The 26,808-nt window shown below is 40.9% G+C and overlaps 1 protein-coding gene across 6 annotated transcripts; it reads left to right on the forward strand.

The window, feature by feature from the left end:
* Positions 1-4,644: 4,644 nt before the first annotated feature.
* zfand2a (zinc finger, AN1-type domain 2A) lies at positions 4,645-26,054 on the forward strand. Of its 6 annotated transcripts, none has more exons than XM_052021479.1 (10): positions 4,646-4,794; positions 9,081-9,210; positions 10,716-10,810; positions 12,077-12,208; positions 13,975-14,126; positions 15,417-15,539; positions 17,298-17,346; positions 20,600-20,670; positions 22,811-22,889; positions 25,063-26,054. In XM_052021479.1, the coding sequence occupies exons 2-10, from the start codon at positions 9,156-9,158 to the stop codon at positions 25,105-25,107; spliced, it is 801 nt and encodes a 266-aa protein (XP_051877439.1). In that variant the 5' UTR covers positions 4,646-4,794; positions 9,081-9,155; the 3' UTR covers positions 25,108-26,054. The 6 variants fall into 6 exon arrangements, with proteins under 6 accessions (XP_051877445.1, XP_051877439.1, XP_051877441.1 ...); XM_052021481.1 differs by lacking the exon at positions 4,646-4,794 and adding an exon at positions 4,800-4,851; XM_052021483.1 differs by lacking the exon at positions 4,646-4,794 and adding an exon at positions 5,129-5,147.
* The last annotated feature ends 754 nt before the right edge of the window (positions 26,055-26,808 follow it).

Here is a 26,808-nt window from a genome sequence, read left to right on the forward strand (position 1 = left end):
GGTAATGTGATGTGGAACACAGTAAGAACTTTGGTATCAGCTTAGAATAGTGATGTTATACATCATGCCTAGTTTAGTAACTCTTTGTGATATGTACAACTAACATTGTTAAAAAAACATTAATGTGATAATGGTTCATGTGTTAATCAGCTTAATTAAATTTGGTTTGCTATTGTGATTTGAAATGTGATTGGAGGGGCTTGTCACATGACAGGAAGTTGTTTGATCAAGTGTATAAAACTATCTACTGATAGAGAGGAGTCCCCTTTGGGTTGGGATTGTGAATGGTGTTGGAGGCTATAAAAAGAGAAGATATTCTTACATTTGCTGTTGCCAAAAGTCCAGAACAGCAGAAGGAATATGAGAACAATGTTTAGTGTGAGAACTTTTTGTTTCTTGGATAAACTGGAATGGACTTCCATTTTGAATTGTGCTCATGAGTGGTATTAAAGGCTATTGATGACTCTTATATTTGCCATTGTCAGGGGTTTCCACTAGCAGTAGGGGATAATGAGATTTGTTTACTTCAATGGGGCAAAGTATTTTCTCCTTGTTACTAGTTGTTCAATAAAGCAATTTTCTCAAACATTGCTTAGGTCAGAATAATATTGTAGCAATGTTACAATCAGAGCAGGGATGTTTTTTGATGATTGCATAATGTTCAGTTCTATTTACTACTCCTTCACAAGTGAAGCCATAAATGCCTGTATGCAAAACTGCCTGGACAACCTTCAGACTTGGCCTGGTAAGTGGTAGGTATAATTTCTGCCACAAAATGCTAAGCAATGACCATCTCTGACAGTCTTTCCACTGACTCGTGACCCTTGGAGATCACAAATATGGCACTTGTGAGGTCCCCTTGACTATCCTCCTCTTTCCAGATATGAACACAGGCTGTGGATTACTGACCAAGTTTTAGGATTTCACTAGGGCTACTGAGGCCTTATTATTGAATTGGTTTATGTTCCATGTTGTTCAGTGTGTTGCTGAGCCTTGTCTGCTTTCTCCACCCAGCATTCTCTCTTCTCCCCCCTCCCATCAGGCAGAAGATACAAAAGCCTGAAAGCACACTTCACAGGCTCAAGGACAGCTTGTAAGTTAAAATGGACTCTTAACCTCACAATCTACCTCATCGTGGCCTTGCACCTTATTGTCTGCCTGCACTGCACTTTCTCTGTAACATTATATTCTGCTTTTTTAAATTGTTTTTCCCTTGTACTTCCGAGATATACTGATGTGATGAAATGATCTGTATGGATGGCATGCAAAACAAAGTTTTCTTTCACTGTACCCTGGTACATGTAACAATATGTTGGGCCGAAGGGCCTGTTTTGTGCTGTATGGTTCTAATAATAAACCAATTTAATTTACCAATTAATTAGCTCCTCAATCTCCTGATCATTGTTATTAAATTAATCCTGCTCTCATCACATACCAGTGATGGTGCACTTCAGTGTAGCCCTTGAGCTGTGGACACTTTATGGCTCTTGTTGTCTGGAAGTTGACAGGTTGTGTGAGAGGCAGTGTCTGAAGATGGTGAGCTTTGTGGCTTCCTTGAGAGCATGGATATGCATTTTCTTGCTGCAACACTTCTGTTGACGCTGATGTTTGGGACCAAACTGATTGGAAATAATGGAGCAGATTAGGTGATAAGTCCAGCAGTCATTGCCATATAAAAATCAAGAAAAGATTCTGGAGATCTGAAATACAAACAGAAAATGCTGGAAATACTCTACAGGTCAGACAGCATATGTTGGGAAAGAAACAGTTAATGTTTTACATCAAAGGCCCTACATCAGAACTTAGAAAGAGTAAACAAATTCATTTTAGGTAACACAGGAAATGGAAGGGGTGGATAGGACAACAGGAAAATCTCTGGGTGAGGCCAGGATTGCAATGGGGATAAGTTGTAGAGGTCATCGGTCATTGACGCCTGTCATGGTGCAGATGATGCAGATATCTTTGTGGTTTCATTTGCATGATGATTTAATCTAGTGGGTGACAGTGCTTGAATGAGGGACATTGACATCACATCTTGTGCTTTTCTCTCTGATGAAATGAGTTGCCCATTAGAATGGGCTGTGGTCCAAGCATTTTGCCAAGAAAAGGGCCCAACAGGAGTTAGCTTTCCCTACTCCTTCCTTGCTGATCACACCTTGCCAGAGGGTTATGTTAAAGTCACTCAGGAGAATTAGTTTCTCCTTGGGATGCAGTCCAGAAACTTTTCAGTGTAAAAGGCCACTTTTGCCCTTTCGAAGCTTAAAGGATTGCAGTGTCACTACTGACGACCATAGCATGTTGATTCAATGTTGGTTGGAGGCTCATAAGGCATTTGCTAACTCCACAGGGTGAGACACTGGATTAACTCATTTTCGTTGGCAAAGCTCTTTCCATGAAGATCATGATCCTCTTCCAATTTGCCCCTCTGACACTGCTTTGTTCTTTAAACTGGCTGTATCCTGCCTTATATGACTCACTCAGTGTAGGGATGTCAGGGTCAGAATTCCCCAGCTAGATATAAGAATATCTCAGTGCATCTGTTGCATTGAGATTGTCTGTGAGGATTCTGACCTTCCAGCTCCAAAGCCTCGTATTGTCAAATTGAAGAAGCCTGTGTGTGGTTTAAGGTTGGGGTCATTATGTTTGGGCTGGGGGCCATTGTGTTTGGATGTGCAGGCACAGCCTGGGATGGGGAACAGCACCCAATGTGCAGCTGGTGTTGAGAGGTGGCAACCAAAATGTAGCTGGGTGTGAAGCCATGAGAAAGAGTGGGCAAGGGCACCTGTGCCTAAACCACACTTGATGAACAGTATTTATATATGTGCCACTAATGTGTGGGCATTAATACTTGTGGCACAGAGCCAGATGTTTTGTCAAATTGGACCCCATCACCTGGACCAGGACCTTGCTTTGTGATAGCTGATGTGCAACAGATTTGTTTGTAGAGTTTTTACTGGCAACACATTTACCCTCTTGTTTTCCTTTGTTCAAAAGTAGTTCATTGTCTTATAAGCATGTTCTGATAATCTGAGGTTGTAGAAAATAATATATACCTGAAAATTCTTTCTTTTGAAAGAATGATTCTTTCAAACTTGACTCCCAATACATCCTTCTCCATTTACTCCTACCTCTTGTTATGGGTAACTTATTGATAATAAACTTATGGAGTACTTTGTGCATCATTACATACCTTAGCAGAATTAATGATTTTAGGGATTAACTCAGTAAGATGCGGTCATAAGGAATGAGCGTATGCTGCATGCCAGGCAAATGGACACTTGTTGATTTGTTAGATTTTTTTTGTTTGGGATCTTTACTGCCACTTGGCAGGGCAGACAGTTGTTACGAGCCTGGTTACTACTTGGTGAGTGTCCCTTTAAGGCACCTGAATGGTAGTTTGTGTGTGGCTTTGACTACTGTGAGTGGGAGCGAAAAGCTTCTATAACTGGAATGATACAAGTGTCTGAAAGCAGATTCACTGAAGTGTTGACAATTGCAGACACTGACAGGAGAGAGAGAAGCAAGAGTTGGTAGCACTGACTGCCAGCCTCTGTATCTATGAGTGAAGCACAATCATTGTGACTGTCACTTTACAATCCATCCATGGATTTTTGGAGCAATCTGTGGAGTCCACTTTGTCATTAACCTATACCAGGAATTGGGTATATCTGTGGGTGGCCATGTATTGAGTGCCCTTGGAGTGGCAGATATTTCTGACTAAAAGCAACGGAGATCTTAGGAGATTGGGGTGTTGTATTGGTTCCATCATGGAACTTATGGAATTTGTAAACTCCTTCTCTCCATATTCTCTACATTCTAATGTGGTTTCAGAAGCTTTTGCTCATCGTCTTGCTTCGGAACTGAACTTTGAGAACTGTTCCTAGACCTGGGGTTTGGGAACTTGCCACACACACACTTCGGTTTATTTTGGTTAACGTCTGATATCTAACATTTTTTCTTTATTGTTACAAGTAGTTACTAATAAATAGTCTAACATTTAAACATAGCTGGTTGTGTTTCTATTGTTGCTGGTACATAACAGTTCAACAACTTATTCCACCACCCCTGCCAGTATGTACTGCACCCTCAATACTGTCCTAAGGATTTTTGAGCTCAACTTAGAGGGAGTTAAACTTACACCAAATGAGTCATGGCAGGCACATGAACATGACAGTGCATTTCATTCAGTATTAATAGTGACAGTAAAATTTTACCCAGGAATGATGGTGCAAATTATACAGGAACAGCAGTGACGCTGCATTTTACACAAGCGATAGTGACGATGCATTTTACATTGGAATGAGTGACAATACGCGTTGTACAGGAAAAAACAATGACGATGCATTTTATTCCAGCTTGAATGACGATGCATTTTACGCTGAACTGAGTGAATGTTTTATTTTATACTGAGTGAGGGTGCATTTTATGCAGGAATGGCATGGCAACCAGACTGACCATGAACCCAGGTCACTGGGCGCCATCCCTGGGCAGCGGGGACTCCCTCCGTCGCTGACCAGTCCCGTCCCGGGCCGCGCCCGTCAGCTGGGCCGTGACGTCAAGGCGCGTCAGCGCAGGGAGGCCGATGGCTCCTGTTTTCTTACGTCATCATGGCGCGCCTGGCAGCATGGCGCCGCCTCCCTCCACAAATGACGATAAGCGCTGAAGTGATTCGACGCTTCACGGCGGTGGCGAGAGGGGAGGGAGGTGGGTGGAGGGCGTGGAGTGCCGGCCGGCAGGGCCGGCCTCGGAGGCGGACACCTGCTATCCGGAGGCCGGGCCTGTGGCGTCATAAAAGTGAGTCGGGGTTTGGGTGGAGCGGAGCTCGAGGTGGTGGCCGGGGCGGAGGCAGAGGTAGGGCCGGGGGTAGAGGGGGGTCCGGGCCGGGGTGGAGGCGGAGGTAGGGCCGGGGGTAGAGGGGGGTCCGGGCCGGGGTGGAGGCGGAGGTAGGGCCGGGGGTAGAGGGGGGTCCGGGCCGGGGTGGAGGCGGAGGTAGGGCCGGGGGTAGAGGGGGGTCCGGGCCGGGGCGCAGGCGGAGGTAGGGCCGGGGGTAGAGGGGGGTCCGGGCCGGGGGTAGAGGGGGGTCCGGGCCGGGGCGGAGGTAGGGCCGGGGGTAGGGGGGGGGGGTCCGGGCCGGGGCGGAGGCGGAGGTAGGGCCGGGGGTAGAGGGGGGTCCGGGCCGAGGTGGAGGTAGGGCCGGGGTGGAGGTAGGGCCGGAGGTCCGGGGTGGGGCCGGGGGCAGAGAAGGGTCCGGGCCAGGGGCGGAGGTTGGGTCGGGCCGGGGTGGGGTAGAGGTGGGTCGGGGGTGGAGGTAGGGCCGGGGATAGATGGGGGGAGGTCTGGTGGTGGAGGTCCGGGGCAGGGTTGGAGGGGAGAGGCAGGGGTCGGTGGGGAGGGAGGGGATAGATTCTGAGACAAGGACTAGGATCGGTAGGGACTTGGGGCAGAGAGAGAGAAGGATCGGGGAGTTGAGGGGCGAGAGGAGGATCTTGAAGCTGGCGGTTGGGGGAGAGGAAGAGAAAGATCGTGGGCTGTGGGTTGGGAGGAGAATTGGGGAGCTGGAGTCGGGGGGTGAGGATTGGGGGGGTGGGGAGGAGAGGAGCAGGATTGGGGAGTTGGGGAGAGGTGGAGGAGGATTGTGGAGCTGGGGGTTGGAGGGGAGAGGAGGAGGATCGGGGCGCTGGGGTTTGGGGAGGAGCGAGGAGGAGGATCAGGGAGCTGGATCAGACAGTGTGTCCCAAGATCTGGGAAGTGGGTACAGAAGACACTGCTTACGCTGGAATCTGGAGCAACAAACAATCTGCTGGAGTAACTCAGCAGGTCGAGCATCATTTGTGGGGGGGAAAGGACTTGTCGATGTTTCAGGACTGGGTTTTGACCCGAATCATTGACAGTTCCTTCTCCCCTCACAGGTGCTGTTCCATCTGCTGAGTTCATCCAGCAGATTGTCTGTTGCTCTGGGAAGTGGGTGTTGGTGGTTGGTCGGATCTAGAGGGGCTAGTGAAAGGGTTAAATGCCAGAGGAGTTGGGAATGGAGGAAGTAGTGAAGTTCATAGAGGCCATTTACTGTGAACAGCCATTGGACTAGTGGCTGCAAAATCTGTCAGCCCAGAATCTTGCTGTACGCACTGCAAATGTGTACCAAATTCTAGAAAATAAATTAGTAGCTGAGAGCTCAGTACTGGTGTCTAGTTCCCTACTTACCATCTCCTTTTCTTAAATAATTGTTGGAATTGCTGCCTTCCAATTTGTTGATATTTCAGAATTCAGGAAATTTTGAAAGATGCAGCAACATAATGTCTGTGAATGTTTGCCCTGGTATTGCTTTACAATGTGCCTATTCTTAAAAAAAACAGGAAATTCTGGTAAAACTCAGCATGTCAGGCAGCAACTGCGGAAGAAGAAACAGTCAACATTTTGGGTCTACAGCCTTTAATTTGACTGTTTTTCTTTCCACAGATGCTGCCTGACTTGCTGAGTGTTTCCAGCACTTTCTGTTTTTATTTCTGATTTCTAATATTTGCAGTTTTTTTAAAAACTTTCATATTCTGTATCTTCCTGAAATCATCATTAACAAAGCAACCTTGAATAGAGAGGGTGACCACTCACCAAGTGGTCACCCTCTTCCTGCACCAAGAAAAGTTGTTAATTGATGACTGCTGGAGATGGCAGCATACTTGTTACTGTCTGGATGTGATGGCCTCTTATTGACGGCTAGAAAAAAATACATTTTGATTTGGAGCTGGATGTGCCCTCTAATTTCAGTGATGAAAGGTAAATGTAAAGTTTGTAAATAGAAAATGCTGGAAATGCATGGCGTCTGTTGAGAGAGAAATAATGTATGTTTCAAGTTAATGATTTTTACGTTAATGCTCTCCACAGATGCTGCCTACCCTGTTGAGTAGTTCCATCATTTTCTGTTTTTTATTTCAGATTTCCAGGATCTGCAACTTATTTTTTTATTGATGTAAAGTTCATGTCCGCTCTAACTGCTTGATGCACATTGTGAAGGCATTCCAGGTTAACGTGGGAAATTACTAGTAATATTGTGAATATCTTGTCATCGGTTTGAAATAGTGCCCTTGCTGGGACGCCAGTTTCACCACATGCTTGCAAAACAAAAGCAGGCTCTTGCTGATTTGATAATGAACCTGAGAAATATGAAATTTCTAACAGTGAAAATTTGTCTTTTTTTTTATCACTGCAGGACATTTACTGCATTTGTCTTTGCAATATGAAAATAGCTTTGCATTCATTTAGACTATCACATTCAGGTTGCTTTGGTCATAACATTACCTGTAGTATATGCAGTCTTGTTGAATCACTTTTAATCTGATTCTAGTTGCAAATAAGGTCAACTATATTGATTCATAGAATGGTTCAGTGACTTTATACCATAATATTTTTCTTCCCAGTTTGGCCTGTGTTCTGCATTTCCCACAATATTTTTGTTTAGGAACTGTGGGTACAGATTTTAATGCCTGTCAGTTCACGGGCGAGGTGGTTGGGCGTTAGGAAACTCCATCTATCCCACCACCTTTCTCATTGGTGTCTTAATATTGTGAGAACTTGTAAAGACAGACAAATAAAAAGATAATTGTGAATGGTTGCAAATCTGAAATAACCATGTTGTTTAGTTTCTGAAATGACTTGCAATTGCAAGTCATAGATTTTGTGCGCATTTTCAAGGTAGAGAGAAGCATGCATTGGTTTGGTGAAAATTGGCAGCAGCACATGATAGCAGAAATGGGAGTTAAGAGTAAATGTAAGTCGTACCTCTAACAGTACTGCTGGATCTAGTTCTAATATCCAGTAAACACTTGCTTTTATTCCCATTGGTACTTCCAGCTCCACTAGTTTTCAACCACAGGACTGCTGTAAACATGTTTGTTAAATTTGAAACTTTAGTTGTTACTGGCCCTGCCAGCAAACAAAATAAAGATTTAAAGCTCTCTCTTCAGGTGCTGAGTCACTTGGCTGTGAGAGTCCTGATTGCTTCTGCAGTTGGAAAGTGGAATAGAACACTAAGAAACAATAGGTGGTCTGAAGACAAAATAATTGTTAGCCAGGGCAAACTCGTTATTCCCACCATCACCCCTTTTCATTAATCAGCGCTCAACTGTTTGGATTAAATAAAACTCTCCCTTACTTTCAGTTTACAATTTCTGCATTACCAAGGTTGTGTCTCATACCTTGATGTTGGTAATGAAGAAACTGTAAACTGAAATTGGGGGAAATTTACCATCAATTGTCTAGGCTTTTTATTTATTGACTGAAATAGTAACAATGCCAATTCTAGTAATAGATTAAAACTCCCAAGGTTAGGTTTCAGGTTTTTTTAATATAAGCTGATTAGTTGGCTGTTTATGGAGATGCCTAAACTTTAGACTTCATTCTCTCTGCAACCTTCAGTTTTGCCTCCACCCATCCCATGTTCTTTAGGGTTCCCACCCTAATACAAATCAGCTCATGCCTTTGTTCATTCCTTACTCCATTTTCTCTCTCCTGAATACATTATTCAATGGGTGGGTTTCACCCTTCCATCACTCCAATGCTAGGGTATGTGTATGCAAAATGGAATTCTTTTGAAGTCCTCTGGACTTGTCCTGCTGGCACTACTTCTTCACTTTTTGTTTGGACAGGGATATTCTCTATCCTAGACGGCCTGCAATAGGAGGCATATTTTCACGCTTCTGTCATGCTATCATCCTTGGTTGTGTCTGTGGCCAGTTTATTAATAATATTATTACACTTAACATTTTGGGATCAGCTTCATCGTTCATTGTTCTGTGTTTTCATAACGGCAGGCTAACTTCAGTATCCCAATTAGTCTTTCAATTGGCATATCCTATCACTATAGAAGATAGGATATGGTCAACTTGATTTCCCTTCAACAAAGCTTTAAGTCGCCTTTGCTAAACCTCCATACCTTTTCTCCTCTAGCTTCTGGTAATTTTTTTTGTTAAATGTGATCCATTGCATCTAACTGATCCATTTTGTCTCTGACATTGTGTTCAGTATCCTAATAGACAACACCAGTGTAGATTGCCTAGTAATAATTAAAGTCTCTTTCACTATTACAGGTAACAAGCACATCAAATTCACATCTGGACGTGTTAGTGCCTGAGTAGTTGTACTGAGGATACGCATGTCTGACAATGGAGTTTCCAGACCTGGGGAAACACTGTTCTGAAAATTCCTGCAAACGGCTGGGTAAGGGTAAAAATTATATATAATTTACGTTGCATGCATCACCCACTTGTGCTTTGTAGGATAAGCATGATAAAATTGTAAGAAGAAAGTGTCAGGGTAGGGTGGAAGGTGCTGTTGGGCAGATGCCTGTAAAGTGAGGGGTGGTGTGTCGGGCAGATACCTTGTATGAATGTTGTTTGTGGAGGGGGTTGTCCAGAATTGGATTATTATTCATGCATTTTGTCTCTGCCACTTCTGAATCATTACAAAGAAAACTGTACTAGTTGAAGGTGGTTAGTTGAAATGTCCAATTCTACCTGCCTTGTTCTTTTTGGAGTCTCAGAAATGTACCTTTGCTCGCCTATTTCCCTCTAACACTTAGCGGGCCTGTAGTTCACTCCTACCGATGTGACTAGCCCTATGTTGTTCTTTAGTTCAACCAATATTGCTTTATCTGTAAATCTTTATCATATCATCCCTCTTCACAGATTTAATTGTTTTCTTAACCAATATTTATACACACATTTTTCTCCTGTTTTTCTCTTTCGACACATACAGTACCTATTTGTGCCTTGCATCAAAGAATAAACAAATCTTGCCAAAAAAAAATTATTCCCAGGTTTTATTTCATCTGCTTTCTAAATTCACGCCTCTTCCATTTTTGGTACCTACCTTCCTCCCATCTCTTCACCAGTCACTGCCCCCCTCACTCCTCCCACAACCTAGTCTTCTCCCGGACTCTTTCTCAGCCTCAGTTGTCATTTCCAAACCTGCTCTGCTCTCTTCCTCTCCTGCCCTCCTTCCTGACTTTTTCCTCCTCTCTATCTCTCCCCCATCCCCTCCTGTCAAAATTACCTGCCCGTCCTGTATACTGTTCATCTGATCCTCTCCCCTTCCCCTCATGATGTTGGCACCAACTGACTTTTTTTTGCAACAGCAGAAGATTGAAGAGGATGGGCTTTTTAAAAAATATTTATTCATTTTTGGGATGTGAATATTTATGGCAAGGCTGGAGTTTATGGCACGGCCTCAGTTTACCTTGAGAAGTTGGTGGTGAGACGCCCTCTTGAACTGGTGGAGTCTTTCTGCTAAAGGTGCTCCCATGTTTTAATTGTGGACCATACTTGGGTACCTCTGTTATAAACTGCCAAGTTTTGTTCATGTGTCGCCATCAGTGTATTGATCTTTGTTTTTAAAATTTATTCTGATTGTTTAAGCCTTCCATGACCTCTCCCCTCCCAATTTCTGAACCTCCCAAGTCCTTTAGGCAATCTTTCACCTGTTCAAGTCCTATACTCTGCTATTCCCTTATTAAACTTATCTACCTCCTGTATACTTTTAAGCTGCTCTTTAACACTTGGCTTTGATTTAGCTTTTGATTACATAATATCACTTTTGGCTTGGTGTTACTGTTAGTTGTTTATTCGGTTACAGACATAATATAGAAAAGGTGGATTTGCGTAATGCCTTTGGGTACTAAATCAACTTCTTTCTTGTGTTGTTAAGATCAGTCTTGTCTCTTTCAGATTTTCTTCCTATGAAGTGTGATGCATGCGCACAGATCTTCTGCAAGGACCACATCAGCTATGCACAGCATAAGTGCACCTCCTCTTATAAAAAGGTTTTTGTGCCATTCTGAAATGTTTGCAAATACGTTCACATTTGTAAAGAGGACCTTCGTTTAATTTTGCATTAAACTGTTCTATTTTCTAAGATTTTCCTCTAACTCATTGTCTTCCTAATATCAATAGATTTTTGGATATTAAGGGAATTGAGATAGGATTAGAGCAAGAAAGTGAGGTTAAAAAAATCAGCAATTTTCCTGTTGGATGGGAGAGTAGGCATGAGGGGCCAAATGGCCTACTCCTGTTTCTATTTATGTTCTTTTGTTCTCCTGAAATTTGTCCGGAAAAGTACAATCTGTATAATTTTTTTGAATGATTTTCATTTTTCTCCCTTTCCTTTCATTTTTACCTGAGGATGTTAGATCCCTGGTGCAGTTAATTTCCACAATCTCAACAGTCCTTTGCTACCTTGCCCAAGTGACATTTCTTCCTGTGAGTCTTGAACTTGATTATTTGATTAGCAAGAGTGTTGTAACCAAATCTAAGTCCATCCACATGCTATTTACAGCAGTAATCATTGGAAAGCATTGGGCTTTACTCTTTGGAGAGAAGGAGGATGAGGGGAGGCATGACAGAGGTGTACAAAATATTAAGAGGAATAGATAGCGTAGACAGCTAGCGCCTCTTTACCAGGGCATCAGTGCTCAATACAAGAGGGCATGGCTTTAAAGTAATGGGTGGGAAGTTCAAGGGAGATATCAGAGGAAGATTTTTTACCCAGAGAGTGGTTGGGGCATGGAATGCACTGCCTGGGGCGGTGGTGGAGGCAGGTACATTGGTCAAATTCAAGAGATTACTAGATAAGCATATGGAGGAATTTAAAATAGAGGGATATGAGGGAGGTAGAGGTTAGATAGTCTTAGGCGAGGTTTAAAGGTCGGCACAACATTGTGGGGCGAAGGGCCTGTATTGTGCTGTACTGTTCTATGATTCAATCAAGAAGAGGATTTGTCTCTAACAGACGTACGTTCAAATCATATTTGAGATGGTCTTTGGTTAATTCATGAGGAACTACAGCGGTTCTAGTTGAGGCATGCATTTTGTCTCCCTTCTGCAAAAATTGTTTAAGGGGTTGGAAGTTTTGCAGGTGAAACAAGGAAGGATTTTACTAAAGATTTTTTTGTTTTAGTTTCTTGTTTGCCTAATAGTTTTTGTTGGAGAAGTTGGTGATTCTTAATACTTTGGCAAACAAATAGTGGTATCAATGATTTAAAGGGGACCATCAACTGGATTAAGTTTAATATATACTCAAATCATTTCAGGACATACAGGTACCCGTGTGTCCTCTGTGTAACACCCCAGTTCCTGTCAGAAGGGGAGAAATGCCAGACATCCGTGTTGGTGAACACATAGACAGAGAATGTAAATCTGATCCTGCCCAGAAAAAACGCAAGGTGAGTCCATTTTTCTCAATTTATATTCATTAGGTTATAAATCTTACAATTACTTTTCTACCACTCTGAAATAAATTGTCATCCAGAATCTTGTTGAAATTGTGTCTTTCATAGGTGAGCTTGGGTGCTGTATCTGGTGCTGTATCTGAAGCTGTAAGGTGTTAGCTCAATCATTGCTCTCTCACCTTAGTTTAAATCCCATTCAGTCAATGATGCTTCATTGTTGGAGCTGATGAGGAGATCTTGTGACCCTTTTTCAACATGGGGAGTTCTCCCTGTGTCCTGGCTGATGGTCATCCTTCAAACAACCATCATTTTTATATATTGGGGGAAAAAAGTAGAATATTTAGTAATTTATCTGTTAACTGAATGGGAGCTTGCTCTGTGAAAATTGACTGCTGCATTTCCTATCAATGACTGCATCTCAAAAATATTTTGTGAAAGCATTGATGTTGTGCTTCTCACGCTCCCAAGGTTTAGATTATAGATGCATAGAGTTATACAGCACGGAAACAGGCCTTCAGCCCAACTCGTCCTATCTAGGCTGATTCCATTTGCCTGTGTTTTGCCAATATCCCTCTAAACTGTTTCTATTCATGTTTTTAAATGTTGTAATTGTACCCACCTCTATCACTTCCTCTGGCAGCTCGTTCCATGTACCCACCACCCTTTGTGTGAAGTGAACAAATCTGTATAAAGTGGACTCCCTCTTATTTTTAAACTGTGACCCTCTAGTTCTAGGTTCTCACACAAGACGAAACATTCTTTCCACCCCATGAGGACCACTTGGGATCTCGTATGTTTCAATTTGCCATTTGCTCTGTTAAATTCCACTGATACTAGCCTAGCCTGTCTAACCTAAGGCAACCTACCCTTTCTGAGTATTAATCTAGTAAGCCTTTGGAATCATTACAACCTATTAGTATTCTTCATTAAATAAGGAGACTAGTACTGCACATAGCACTCCAGATGAAGTCTCACCGATCTCCTACATAACTGAAGGATAACCTTTCTATGTTTGTATTCAATTCCTCAGGCAATAAACTATAATATTGCTAGCTTTCCTAATTACTGTATCTACATGGAAGCCTTTTACGAATCATGCTGTAGGACATCTAGATCTTTCTGTGTTTCAGAGTCTGCAACCACTTGAATTATTTTTAATATATTTTTCCTGCCATCATGGATAATTTTCCCATATAATACTCCACATGCTAGAACTTTGCCCATTCACTGAACCTATCAATATTTCTTTGATACCCTCTTCAGAACTCATTTCCCTACCCATTTTGTGCCATCATCAAATTTAGGAACATACCTCTGGTGCCTTTATTCTAAGTTTTTTATATAAATTATAAAATATTGAAGCCCCAGTACAGATTCTTGTAGCACATAACTTGTTGCATCTTGCCAGATAAAAGCCGGTTTATGCCTGCTGTTTCTGTTAGCCAGTCAATTTTCTATCCATACCAAAATGTTATCTGCTACACTATGAGCTTTTATTTTGTGCAATAACCTTTCTCATATAGCACCTTACCAAATGTTGTCTGGAAATCTAAGTATAGTACATCGACAGCTTCCCCTTTATCCATAGCATATGTAACTTTAAAGAACTTCAAGTTGGTCAAACTTGTTTTGTGAAATGGAAATCCATGTTGACTTAGTTTGATTATCTTGATTTTTTTTCTGTGTGCCTGCAATAACATTAAATAGAAGCATGAGTTAATTATTTTGGAATGTGACCTAATAAAATAAATGTGTTTCAGATTTTTACGAACAAGTGCTCGAAGTCAGGGTGCAAACAGAAAGAGATGATCAAAGTGACATGTGACCAGTGTCACTTAAATTTCTGCTTAAAGCACAGGCACCCCTTGGATCATGCATGTGAGGCTGATGGAAAGCCTCTCTCCAAAGCAGGGTAAGGAACCATAGATGACTCTTTTGCCATTATTAGGCTTAATGGGTGAGAAGGTAATCTAGTGGGTTGGCTTTCTTGAGCTAACTAATTCTGAAGATGCTTACAATGTAACTAGTAGAATCCTACACAAGCAGTCTTTGCTCATTCATTACCTTCTGATCTAAAAGATTCCCAACTCTGGTATGATGGCACAAGAATAACTGTTGAACGAGTAGCTACCTTGCCTTAAAGTGTACTTGGCAGAACTCAGAAATGAGGCAAGGCAAGGAATGTTATTTCTGCAGAAAGCACTTGCTCTTCTCAAATTGAGATTCTTGTCTTTTGGCTTTGGTGTTTGAAGGATTGTTGAAGCCTATCGTTCTGAAATATTGCTTTACCCTTGGGTTCTGATATCTTGGTTTATGGCTGATGTAGTTTAGTTGACTTCACTAGAGATGCTTTACTCTAGAAAGTGAAATGTTAGTAGTCATTGATCAGTTGATCTACTTGACACTTGTAAACAGAACAACACTGGCCAGCCAGTACGGGGTAGGTAATTTTGTTCAATTTGCTTAAGTAGCTTTGGACTGAATCTATTTTGTTATTTCAAAAGAACTTTCCTCTTGGGTATACCTGTGCTTGATGATTGGTTAGATGTGTTTAAACATTTGGTAGATTGCCTTGAAGAATAGCTGCATTACCTTGGCTGCTGCCATCCCTTGTTTGCCTTTAGGTTGCTTTTATAATGTTTTATCCTTGAGTGATTGGTGCCATATCCATTTATAGTTTTCAAAAAGGTACCAACTGTGACTATTAAGCAGTAAGCAGAGAAAGCGGGAAAAAAATGTGGTATAAAATCAGCCCCAGGGAGAGCTGATGGACAAAAAGGGCATAACTGAAATATGTTTGGAGGCTCTAACTTTGATATGTGGCATGCATCTATGAGGGAAATTAGGTTTTCCTTGTGAATGCTGCTTATATGATATGTGCCTGTGATGCTGCTGCAAGTAAGTTTTTCATTGCACCTGTGCATACATGTACTTGTGCATTTGACAATAAACAACTTTGATAATTTGTGGACTTGCAGCTTTCAGTTTGAAGTTTTGTAAAGAGTTTCTTAATCTACAGTGATTACACTGTTACACAATTGGGGAAATGGCATCAGATTCTACTGTTACTTAAGTTGTGCAGGTCAGCCCTCTTTTTGGTGATACTGAGGATCCAGGATGTAGCTAATGCAAAATCTGTGACAACTAACATTTTGATCTGTGAAATAACCACATTTTAATTGACCTTTTTTCTCTCTGAAAGTAATGCTGCCATTAAGAGAGCTCAGGGAACACCAAAACCCAGTGTAGTGCCATCTACAAGCAAAGGCGCAGCTAGCAGTCGACCAAATGGACTGAATACATCAGCACCCCCACATTATAACAGGTGAGAGTTGGACTGGTATTGATGAGTTTCAATAAGATTAGTAATGGGTATTAAAGGATATGAAATGTATGCAGGGTGGGTAGCTGAGTTGAGATCTGTCCTTCTCTTCTGACCTCATGTGCATTCCTGTGCTTCATCAGTGACCAAGTTTCCAGCTACTTTGGACATCTCTATACACTATGTTGTCCCTTAAAGACTCGCATTTGACCAAGAATACATATTTTAATACTTTGGCTGCCGTATCAGGTCATAAGCTGTGGATCCTGATGTGAATAACTCATTACCTGACACCCCAAAGCCTTCCCACCATCTGCAGGGCATAGGTTAGCAGTGCACTGCACTTGTCTATATAAGAGCATCTCCAACTACACTCAGAAGCTCAACATTTACATTAGTGGCCAAGAGATCCATTCTATTTAAATGGAAGGACCTTATACTTCCTACCACATTTCAATGGTTTTCTCAAACTATAACATGTTTAAACTTAGAAAAAAAAATAGGAGTGGTACTGTTGATCCTTCACTTAAATTTGAGGAAGTTTGGAGTCCATTTATTCAGTATTTCCATATAATATAAGCAGACCTTTTTCAAATCCCTTTCAATAACCTTTGAATATAGAGGAGTGGAGCTAACGACATAATAATGTTTTTTTTTAACTGAAGAAATATCAGTCTAGTTTTTTTTTGAAGTTTTTGGTTTGTTTTTGTTTATTTTTTTTTGACTTGGGAGTTCTCTTTTCATATAATTAAATTTCTTCTCAATTTTGTTTTGTATCACACTCAGCAAGAGAGCAGGAGGTCTAGGTTATATATTTTACTCCTTGTGAGTATATATATTAACTGTTATTGTTATCCCGATTTCTTTGCACCGTATGTATAATTAATGTTATGCATATTAATTTGAATTAATTTGAAGTTCATTAAAAAGATTGAAAAAGAAAAGAAGCTCAACATTATCCTGGAAGCTCGACACTATCCTGGAAAAAAAACAGCCCATTTGGTACCCTTGCCACCATACTAAATATTCATTATTTAGTGTGTGCCGTCTACAGAATACAAGGGACTTAATGCTGTCAGAGTGGTGTAAGCATTGTACAACAAAACTGGGCATTGTATACAAAAGCAAAGTCTATCATAGGCTTCAGCTTTTTTCTTTACTGGGGAATAGTAGGTCCAATTCCCTGGCTTGATATCTTGTTTATTCCTACATGTCCATATGAATTGTCTCTGTCAGTACTTGTAAAATTAGGATTTTGTGCACAGTGAGGGGAGCAACCAGTATCATCTCCTACTGAAAACTGTCATTGTGCTCGTGCTGTACAGGGTTAACCTTATGACGGATTTCAGAAAGAGTTGTTCAAAGGCCACGTGTAGTTAAAGTATTTTCATTAAGCTATCAGACTTTTTTTTACTTGCTTTACATTGTTTCCCCATGCCTTCCACATCCTTCATTAATCCAAGGATGTTGAGACCATTTCCGTGTCAGTCATGCACTCCTGCCCGAGATCAACTAACATCGTAGGTCAAGTTTTGAGACCTTCCCAGCTTGCCTGCCTTGGTAAATTATTGTCACATGTACCAAGGTACAGCGAAAAACTTTGTTTTGCATGCCATCTGTGCAGATCATTTCATTACATCAGTACACTTCGTATTGCAATTGACTGTACATACCACTTCTTGTCTGATTTGGCAGCTGTCACACTTGGAAGTCCAAATATCTTTGAGATTAGCAAATAATCCTGTGCTTTATCATTGACAGTGACCCTCCAAGAAACATCCCTACATCTGCATCTCTGCAAGCAGGATTGGTGAGTTCAACAACTTGTGATGTACAATAGATACTGTTGTTTCAGGGTTTCATGACTATTCTGAAAACGTAAATGTTGCTGGGTAACTATTTTGTGAAGGGAATATTGAGGGTAGAAATGTGCTGAAAACATTCAGAAGGTTTCTAACTTCACAATACCACTGATTGTTTATGGTGACTTGTTATATTGCCTTCTAGCTTGGCAAATATGGTTGTTGCAGATGCAGTAGATAGCCTGTCCTGGTCCAACCACGTAGACGCCATGACCAAGAAAGCTCACCAGCACCTCTACTTCCTCAGGAGGCTAAAGAAATTTGGCATGTCCCCTTTGACACTCACCAACTTTTATCGATGCACCATAGAAAGCATCCTATCTGGATGCATCACGGCTTGGTATGGCAACTGCTCTGCCCGGGACTGCAAGAAACTGCAGGTGGTTTTGGACACAGCCCAGCATATTATGGAAACCAGCCTCCCCCTTCATGGACTCTGTCTATACTCTGTCTTAATGAAGCAGCCAGCATAATCAAAGACCCCACCCACCCGGGTCATTCTCTCTTCTCCCCTCTCCCATCAGGCAGAAGATACAGGAGCCTGAGGACACATACCACTAGGCTCAAGGACAGCTTCTGTCCCAATGTGATAAGACTATTGAATGGTTCCCTTAAACGATGAGATGGACTCTTGACCTCACAATCTCCCTTGTTATGACTTTGCACCTTATTGTCTACCTGCATTGTAGGTAGCTTAATGTCTACCCTGTAGCAGTGACACATTACTCTGTATTCTGTTATTGTTTTTATCCTGTACTACCTGAATGCACTGTGTAATGAATTGATCTGTTATGAATGGTATGCAAGACAAGTTTTTCACTGTACCTCGGTACAAGTGACAATAATAAACCAATACCAATAGAATCTTGCATACAATGTGCTTTTGTGTAAAAGCATGCAGAACACCTTATCAATTTCAAACATTAGTTTATTCACTATGCATTATTGTCTAAGCAAATCTGGTAAAATTTCGTGTCAATTTTCAGTGGTATGGGAAAATAGTGGGGGTGTGGGACTATAGTTTTGGTGTAGGCTTGATGAATGGCTTCTACTAAAGTGTTGGCATAGGCATCATGAATGGCCTCCTGGACTGTATCAATCTGTGGTTCCAATATGGTGAACAAGCACTAAGTATCTTCTTAGTGCAATTAGCGCACATATGTTCATTGATCTACAATATAAAAGTAGAACAAAAGCAAAATATTGCAGCTTAAAAAAACAAGAAATGCTGGAAATACTCAGCTGGTCAGACATTATTCATGGAGAGAGTTACTGAGTTAGTACTTAAGATTGGCTGATTGAATGAAGTACAGAGGAGGAGGAGGGGAAAAAATGGAGGTCTTTGATAGGATGGAAGGCAAGTTGGATTAAATGACAAAAAGGGTAATAGTGAAAGGAGATGGTATTTTGGAGGGATAACTGCAGAATTATCTGATATTACAAGAAGAATGCTAGTGAGCTTGAAGGGGAGAAGAGGGGAAGTTGTACTAAGTGGTAGCATCATGTTAGAGATATCTAAAATTGTGGAAGATGATCGATCAGATGTGAAGTTCAGAATTTCCCTGAAACCTTCTGTCTCATTTTGATCCTGGATGTCCCTTCTTCACTTCTATCCCTCCTCCCCACCACTTGAATGGTTTTAGGGCCCTTTGCTTCTTTGTTGAATGGATGCCCAACCAGGTGCAGTGCCTAAAACTATAATCTTTTATATAAAACAAAATTGAAATGACTCTCTGCAACAAAGAAGGATTGACAACATGGCTGTAATGGTCAGAATTCCAGTTTTCAAACTTCAGGGCACTGGATTGGATTAAATTGAAACTATCACTGAAAAAGATGCAACAAACATTGAAAATACATCGTCAGTGGCTGGGAATTTAACCTTCCCTGGGACTGCTGAATAGCTGTGCCTACAAATCATTAATTTCTCTTCCTCCCTAAGATGCTGATCTGTTGGGTACATGAAGCCAGCAATTTAAATCACAATGGTCATGGATCTGATTGTTGGTGGAATTTTCAATTTCTAGGATGTAATGGAATTTCCCTTTAAAATGCTTGTAAATAGGGCTGTAAAAATGGCCTAAGCTGTTTCCATCTGGACAGGAAATGACCTGCTTCTGTTCTCTGCCTTGTAATTTAGTGGCATGATTTGTATTTCAGCCAGTTGATGGGACCTTAGAAATGAGCATATTGGGAAGAGCCAGCCAAAGTGATCTGCTATAACCTCGAATTCCACAGTAATTGTGGCTGCTGAAGTGTATACCTATTTTATGAGTACATGGTCCCCTGAGTCAGGGCTGGAAAGTTACTAGTTAAAATTCATTCTCTGTAAAGACGTGGGCAATTGTGATATAGGTAGTGTTGACATTTGGTTAAGAAGGAAACATAAAAGAAAAACAGAAAATGCTGGAAGTACTCAGTGGATCAGACTGTATCTGTGGAGAGAGGAATGGAGTTAACATTTCAAATTGATGACCTTTCATCAGAAGAAGAAACTGAATTGATTGATAAAATAATTGTGCAAGATAAGAAGGAATAGTAATCTGGCAAAGAAATAAATTTAGGAAAGGAGAGAATAACTGAACCCTTATAGCATCTGTAGCATTTTATTTTTGTGTGAAGGAAGCCTGACCCTGCAATCATACAATAGATGCTTAAAATTAGTAAGTTCAGCACAGTTCCATTTAATTTACATGGTTTCATTCTGTTAGCATGACTATGTCAGTACATCAGCTGTAGGTTTTGGCACTATGTCGGTATTTGCTGTCTCTGGTCTGATTGTGGCAGGCTGATTAGCCCATTAGTACAGGCAATGCTGCACCTTCCTTATTGATAATATGTCAGAATATTCCCCAGACATTAACTGCGATTGCAGCCAGATTGCCAAATGTATACTAATTGTACGTTCATAATGTGGAGACGCTCCAGAGTTCAGTATAAATTGAGAAATATTGTAACTTTAAAGTAATTTTATAATAAGATTGAAAATTGCAATATGGAGCTGTAAATTCAGAACACTTTTTGAAAGGAAGCTTGGTGTTTCACAAATTACTGTTCTGATTCAGCTGCATTAAACTGTAGCTACAGAAATTGTATCACAGTAAGGAAGCAAATTAATGTGCAATTAATTAGATTGTTGAGTTGGGTTTATTTTTTACCACCGATTTCTAGTGTATGTGCCTATGTTTGATCTTTTTAAAGACTGAAGAGCAAGCCCTGCAGAGAGCTTTGGAGAGGTCACTAGCTGAATCTTCCAGAAATGCAGCTCCCAGGTAAAAAAAAAAGTTCTATCAGAATTATGACATGTTTATAATTATGGGCATTAACTACCAATAATATCTGGGCATCCATGGCACAAGAAGTTTCTTTTTGTTCCTCCTTCCCTTCCTCCCATGAGATAGAAGCATTGATGGTATTTTTGACATATGTGCCTGACTAAGGAGACGCAGGAGACTGCGGATGCTGGAATCTGGAGCAACACACAGCGCAGAAGGAGCTCAGCAGGTCAGGCAGCATCTATGGAGGGAAATGGACAGTCACGTTTTGGCTCGAGACCCTTGAATGAAGGGTCTTGACCCGAAACATCAATTGCCCATTTCCCTCCATGGAACCTGCCTGACCTGCTGAGTTCCTCCAGCGCTTTGCGTGTTGCTTGCCTGACTAAGACCAGTCCTTGCTGATACTTGTAACTTGGTTTCAAGTGAAGCATTGCCACTTGCCAACTGAGCCATCAAGGGTGCACCATTTCATTTTCATATGAAGTGAGATCCTGTATTTTGTCTTCAGTGTGAAACAGTTTGGGAGTGAGCAACATTGGTTGAAGTGTATCCCTGAAAGCTAAATATAAAATAATGCATCAGAATTTGCAGTTGGCACTAACTATACGGTAAGTGGCTGCAAATGGGGTGAAGATCAGCAGCACAACAATGGTAATAAGTTCATGTTGATAGTATAAGATGTGCATTGTATGGCTTGAGGCTAATTGTGGCCCTGTACTTTTTGTGGACAACTAAACAATGTTCTTTTGGGCCTCAGTGAACTGAATCACTTTTGACTGTTCCCACTTTCTCATTATCATGTCAGGAGGGACTGGAAGGCGATTAATGGTGTGCTCTGCCAGTTTCCACTGAGAAGTGTAATGGATCTATGGATTCAAGAAGGCTATGTACCTTCAGTTTTTTCGGCTGTCTTGTGCGTTTGAAATCAAGATCTCTTTGTGCAGATTTTGGTCCTTGGTGCTCCATTCCATATTGCCCCAATGACTTAAAATGTACCATAAACAGAAAGTTGCTTAGGATTTTGGATCTTGATTTGAAGCAAGATGCAATTGTAAAGCAAAGCTGACTTTATCCTGTGTGGTGGAAGAGAATCCCCATTTGAGCGAAGAACGGAAAACTGCTTCAACCAGTGTAGGATGTTCTAGGTTGGCAGTAGCACTAAGAAGATTAAATGCAATTTTAAAACCCCATTTTCAGTGTGATTCAGTGGGGTATTAGCGCACAAAGAACACCAAGGTCATAGTGTAGCTTCCCTTGGGATTCCTGGATGCTAAGTTGCAAGGTGACTCTGCATATGGAACTTTGTTTGATGAGAAGTAGAAGGAAAAACATTACATGCTCTAGGTTCTAACTTTCACACTGACTTAGATGCAAAGGTGAGCCAACACTTAAATCAGGGATGAGGTAGCAAACATGTCTTAACTACATTCTATCCTTCAGGTAGTCTTCATGTCTTAATTTCATTCTAATTTTGTTTAATTAGAAAGGAAGGAGAGAGAGCCTCTTTCTTCGTTCTGTATTTGTGATTGACCATTAGGATGAAACGCCTTGAGGAGAGCCAGTCCATCTGCCTCAGACCCAGGCTCTGCATCTCCTGCTGGCTCCTTTTTAATAGAGTCAGTGGCCTGCACTGCCTTGTTCTGTCAGCTGGAGCAGGTTCGTATGGAGGAATGTGACGGAAGTTAGTTGATGAGGCAGATTTCCTGTCTACCAGCGACCACAATTTATTTTTGTCCCAACTTTAGATTTCTCTCTTAGCTTGTGTGAGACATTTTGAAAGCTGGTGTTGTAAAGCTGCCTGTGGAGCCTCAGTAGCATTTTGCTTGGGGCTGCATGTTATAATTATGTGACTCCACTCTGTCTAATTTAAATGCTCTTCATGTGTGTAATCAGACAAAGATTAATATGTAATAATGTAACTTGTATGTGCGTAAACTATAAACAGCTCCAAGTGGCCTGCTTCACTGCCATAAACTCAGTAGTTTATATTCCATCTATTTTTAGTAGTGTTACCTAGTTCGGTATGTTGTACTCAACTTTTGGCTTGAATCTGTATGATTGTGATACATCCTTTCTCATAATAAAGTTGCACTTTTCGGTCTCTCTCCCCTGATCTTGTACATCCCATACTTAGTCACCAAGAGCAGGAAGACTTGGCCTTGGCTCAGGCTATTGCTGCCAGTGAGGAAGAATTTCGTCGTCAACAGCAGCAGGTAATTATGGTGTGAAGGACTGCACAGTAACTTTGCCAATGGCCTGTGAGCCATGCAGGATGTTCCCTCTATTGCATTTGGGATGAAAAGATTTCTTCCTTTAGGACTAGTCTAATATATGAAAATAATTTTCCACTTCTATATTTTTAATTAAAATCATGGGCATTGTGCAATTGTAGGAGCTAATTTAGAGTTACCAAGCATTTATGGCTGTTAAATTTGTTTGGCTATGTGTGCAGTGCTACTAAAACACTCCATTGGTCATCTTAATGACTAGATCAGGCCCCTGCCACAATTGGACTTTTAATTCCTACCCCATTCGCCTATTATGTAATTGGTAACCACGGTTTAAACAAAAATAATCCAAAGCAAAGCAAATCTCGAAGTTAATTACTTTTTAAAAGGCTCTGATTGAAAATCGGGCCACATTTAAAAATGCAGAAGGGAGGAAGGGGGGGTCAGAAGATGAAGGCTTTTTCTTTTTATGTGTGTAAATCATGAACGATTCCCTGCTAAGCTGCCCCAGCTGCCTGTCAACTACGTCTGATAATTCTCCGACATCAGTGAAATTCACTGAAGCGTTAAATTAATAAAATCAAGGCGTCTAGTTTGAATTTCAGATGACTTCAGGAGCAGGCAAATTTTAACTTAAATTCTTCTCTCATTCTCCATGTATTATGGGCAATCAAAAGCTTAGAGAGGGAAGTTTTGGCAGTACATTGTAATGATTTGACTTTGTTTTGTACTTTACCTCTTGCTGTATTTGTACGAGACCAAACATTGAAATGCTGTGAGCTGCTATCATTTGAATCTTAAAATATATGCATTCAATGGAGTATCAGTATCACAAGTCCATCCACATGAATTTAATATTCAAAAATCTAACCGCTGATCAACATTAAGGAACTTGAGGGATAAGAGGGTTAGTGCAGGAAAGTGGTACTGAGGTAAAAGATTAGTAAGGATTTTACTGAAGGTAGAGGGGTAGACTAGTCCATTCACGCTTCTATTTCATATATTTTGAGGATTTGGAAAAAAAAATTAAAGCATATTGCTTATCATGCGGACCTTATCTTGATGCTTGCAGCTAACAGATTTTGATACTTGTTTTCAGCTGGCAGGTAATACTAGTCTTAAATCTAGTTCTTAGCTGGGACATTTCTGAAAAATGGGACCTGGCATAGTGGGACTCTATTCCCAAGTTCAAAAGCCATGAGTTCTCCCACCAGAGACCTGAGCATGTCATCTCAGCTGAACCCGGCATGCCAAAAAATGGAGCGCAGTGCTGTCTGAGATGTTGTCATTCAGATGAGGTGTTTGACCAACATCTACACTTGGATGCATAAGATAGTGCTTTCAGCTAATGTCACAGAAACATTGATTATCTCACACTGCTTTTGTAGAACTTTATATCAGATTCATTACCATACTTTGTTGCATAAGAATATTTTATAGCGTCTTTCTCAACCACAGGATATTACAAATGGCTTTATAGCCACTAAAGTATGTTTGAGCTGAAGTCACTGTTGTAACTTAAGTAGAGAGCTGATTTGTGCACAGCAGGATCCCACATTTTTTCATTTCTTCCAGAAGTACTGTCACGCTAGAGTAACGTCCAAAATAGGTGACCCTTCCTGTGCCTCGCCTACTCCTGGGAAATGAATGCAAGCTGTTCTGTTGTGAACAGTTTCCATTTCTTTTCCCAATACAATCATTTTCCACCAGAGTTAAAAGATGAAACAAAAGCACTTCAGTGTAGCCTTCCCCAACAAAGAGGGTTAATTCTCTTGTACTGTTGTTGTGAAGTGTTACAGCTTGGACTAATGCAGGCTTGGTTTGTGAGGCTCAGCATCCCATAGCATATTTTACACTTTAAAGCCCTAAGATAGCTGGGACAAAATGGGTGCATTTATTGCCTTATTGAGGAAAGATTACTTTGAAACAGGATTTTCAGCTAAACATCCTGTTACTGGAAAATAGTCATCAGATGCTGTGAAGCATGGTAAAACAGAAAAAAAACTGTGCGTATTAGAGATAGCTGATTCCCCTCTAAGCTTTCCACTGTTGGGTAGCAGCTTTCCTTGGGATAATGGGCAGATTTCATTGACCAGCACTAATTGTCCTATGTTCCTGTACTCACCAATGCTGATTGTTGTTTCTTTTGTTGTTTCAGACGCAGCAACGAGGTTCCAGGTCCTTGCCCTGTAAACTTTCCTGACCTTGACATTCTGACTCTGCAGCATTACCTTACCGTCAATACTTCAATATGTGTCATTGGAGCTTGGGGCTCTCAAACAAAAATGGGGGCTTTTGGTTTAGTGAAATAAATGCCCTCTGTCAGTGAATGCTACAATAACCATGATTGATTGATTCTATTGATAAATCTATTTCCTATGAGTTTTTCCATTGAATTCCTATATAAATTTATATGTAACTGAATAATAAAGAGAACATTATGTATAGCAGCAAAGTGCACATTACAGCTATAATATTTAATCATATGTATTGTATTGATTTCTAAAGAATAAAGTATTTTAAAATAGGTGCATTAAGCATTTCAAGTGGTCAGTAGAACATTGTGTATCTGCCCAAGACTGATTTCACACCCTGTACCTTTAACTTGGCATAGTGCTGCATTCAGGATGATTTGCATTTGCAGTTTTTCCTGACAGCACTATTGAATATTTCAGATTAAAAGTAATACATTGTGCATGAAAGAAATGGCTTTAAAAAAAGTCCCTAGATTGATTTAACCAATTAATATTATCAGTAAAATTGCATATGAAACCTATTCAAATTGGGTTATCGGCATATCCACACTTGCAATCTCCACTCTTGACAGAAGTGAAATTGTTTGGATTTTTATGAATGTTAAATTGAAATTGTTTAACTCTATTATCAAAGGCAATGATTTTTTTGACTGCATTTATTTAAGTAGTCATTTCTGTATATGTAGCAGGAAAGTGTTTCCTCATACTCTGGATATTTAAACTTGGGCTGCAGTAATCTTCCCATTCTGGACTATTTACAAGTGCCAAACACTGGTGAGCTGAATTTCTTTCTGCTTGCCAGGTATGTTTATCAATGTGTTATGTAATTAACTGGAACAAAACCCAAACTTGATGACTAGTCAAGACCATATTGACTAAATTTGGTTGACTGGTTGAAAATGCAAATCATATCAAGTAAAAGTCAGTCTGCTAACCATAACAGTGAGATGTGTCAGTAATATTAGATCAACACTATTGTGCAGCTCAAAGGCTACTACATTGTAGTGGAGACAGAAGAGACTGCAGATGCTGGAATCTGCAGTAACACACAATCTGCTGGAGGAACTGCAAAAGTAGAAGGGCAGTAGAAACTAACTTTTACAGAAAGGTTCAGAATTTGTGCATTTGAGCATAAGAACACACTGGATATTGGGGGATGAATCGGGCAGATGGAAAGGATGGCAGTCAGAGGGCACTAGTTAGACTTAGTGTCAATATGGTCAGGGACAGACAAGATATAGAAGTTCTAAATTGGGATATGGCCAAGTTTAGTGCTGAGATGTGACGTGGGTGTGAGGGGGTAGGAAAGTGGACTGTGTCAGAGTACTGGGAAGCATTCAGGGAGGAGAGTGAAGTTGTAGACCAGATGTTCATAGATTACTAGCAAGAAAAAGATGGGGGAAGGGTAAACACAAACCCAGCACCCGCCCTTGCTGCCCTTTGTTGGGCTGGTTCAGGAGACACATGAATTATATTTATTGGGAAGGCCTATTGCTTTTTATTGCAAGGAGGTTGATGCACAAGAAATATTTTGTGATTGTTTCACGGTGTGGAGAGACCTCATGGATCACTGTGTGCAGATTTTGGCGCCTCTACCTCAGGAGAGATGTATAGCTGTGGAGTCAGTGCATTTTGGAATTTGCCTTTGG

This window comes from Pristis pectinata, chromosome 8 (genome assembly GCF_009764475.1).
Source record: "Pristis pectinata isolate sPriPec2 chromosome 8, sPriPec2.1.pri, whole genome shotgun sequence".
In the NCBI taxonomy this organism is placed as follows: Eukaryota; Metazoa; Chordata; class Chondrichthyes; order Rhinopristiformes; family Pristidae; genus Pristis; species Pristis pectinata.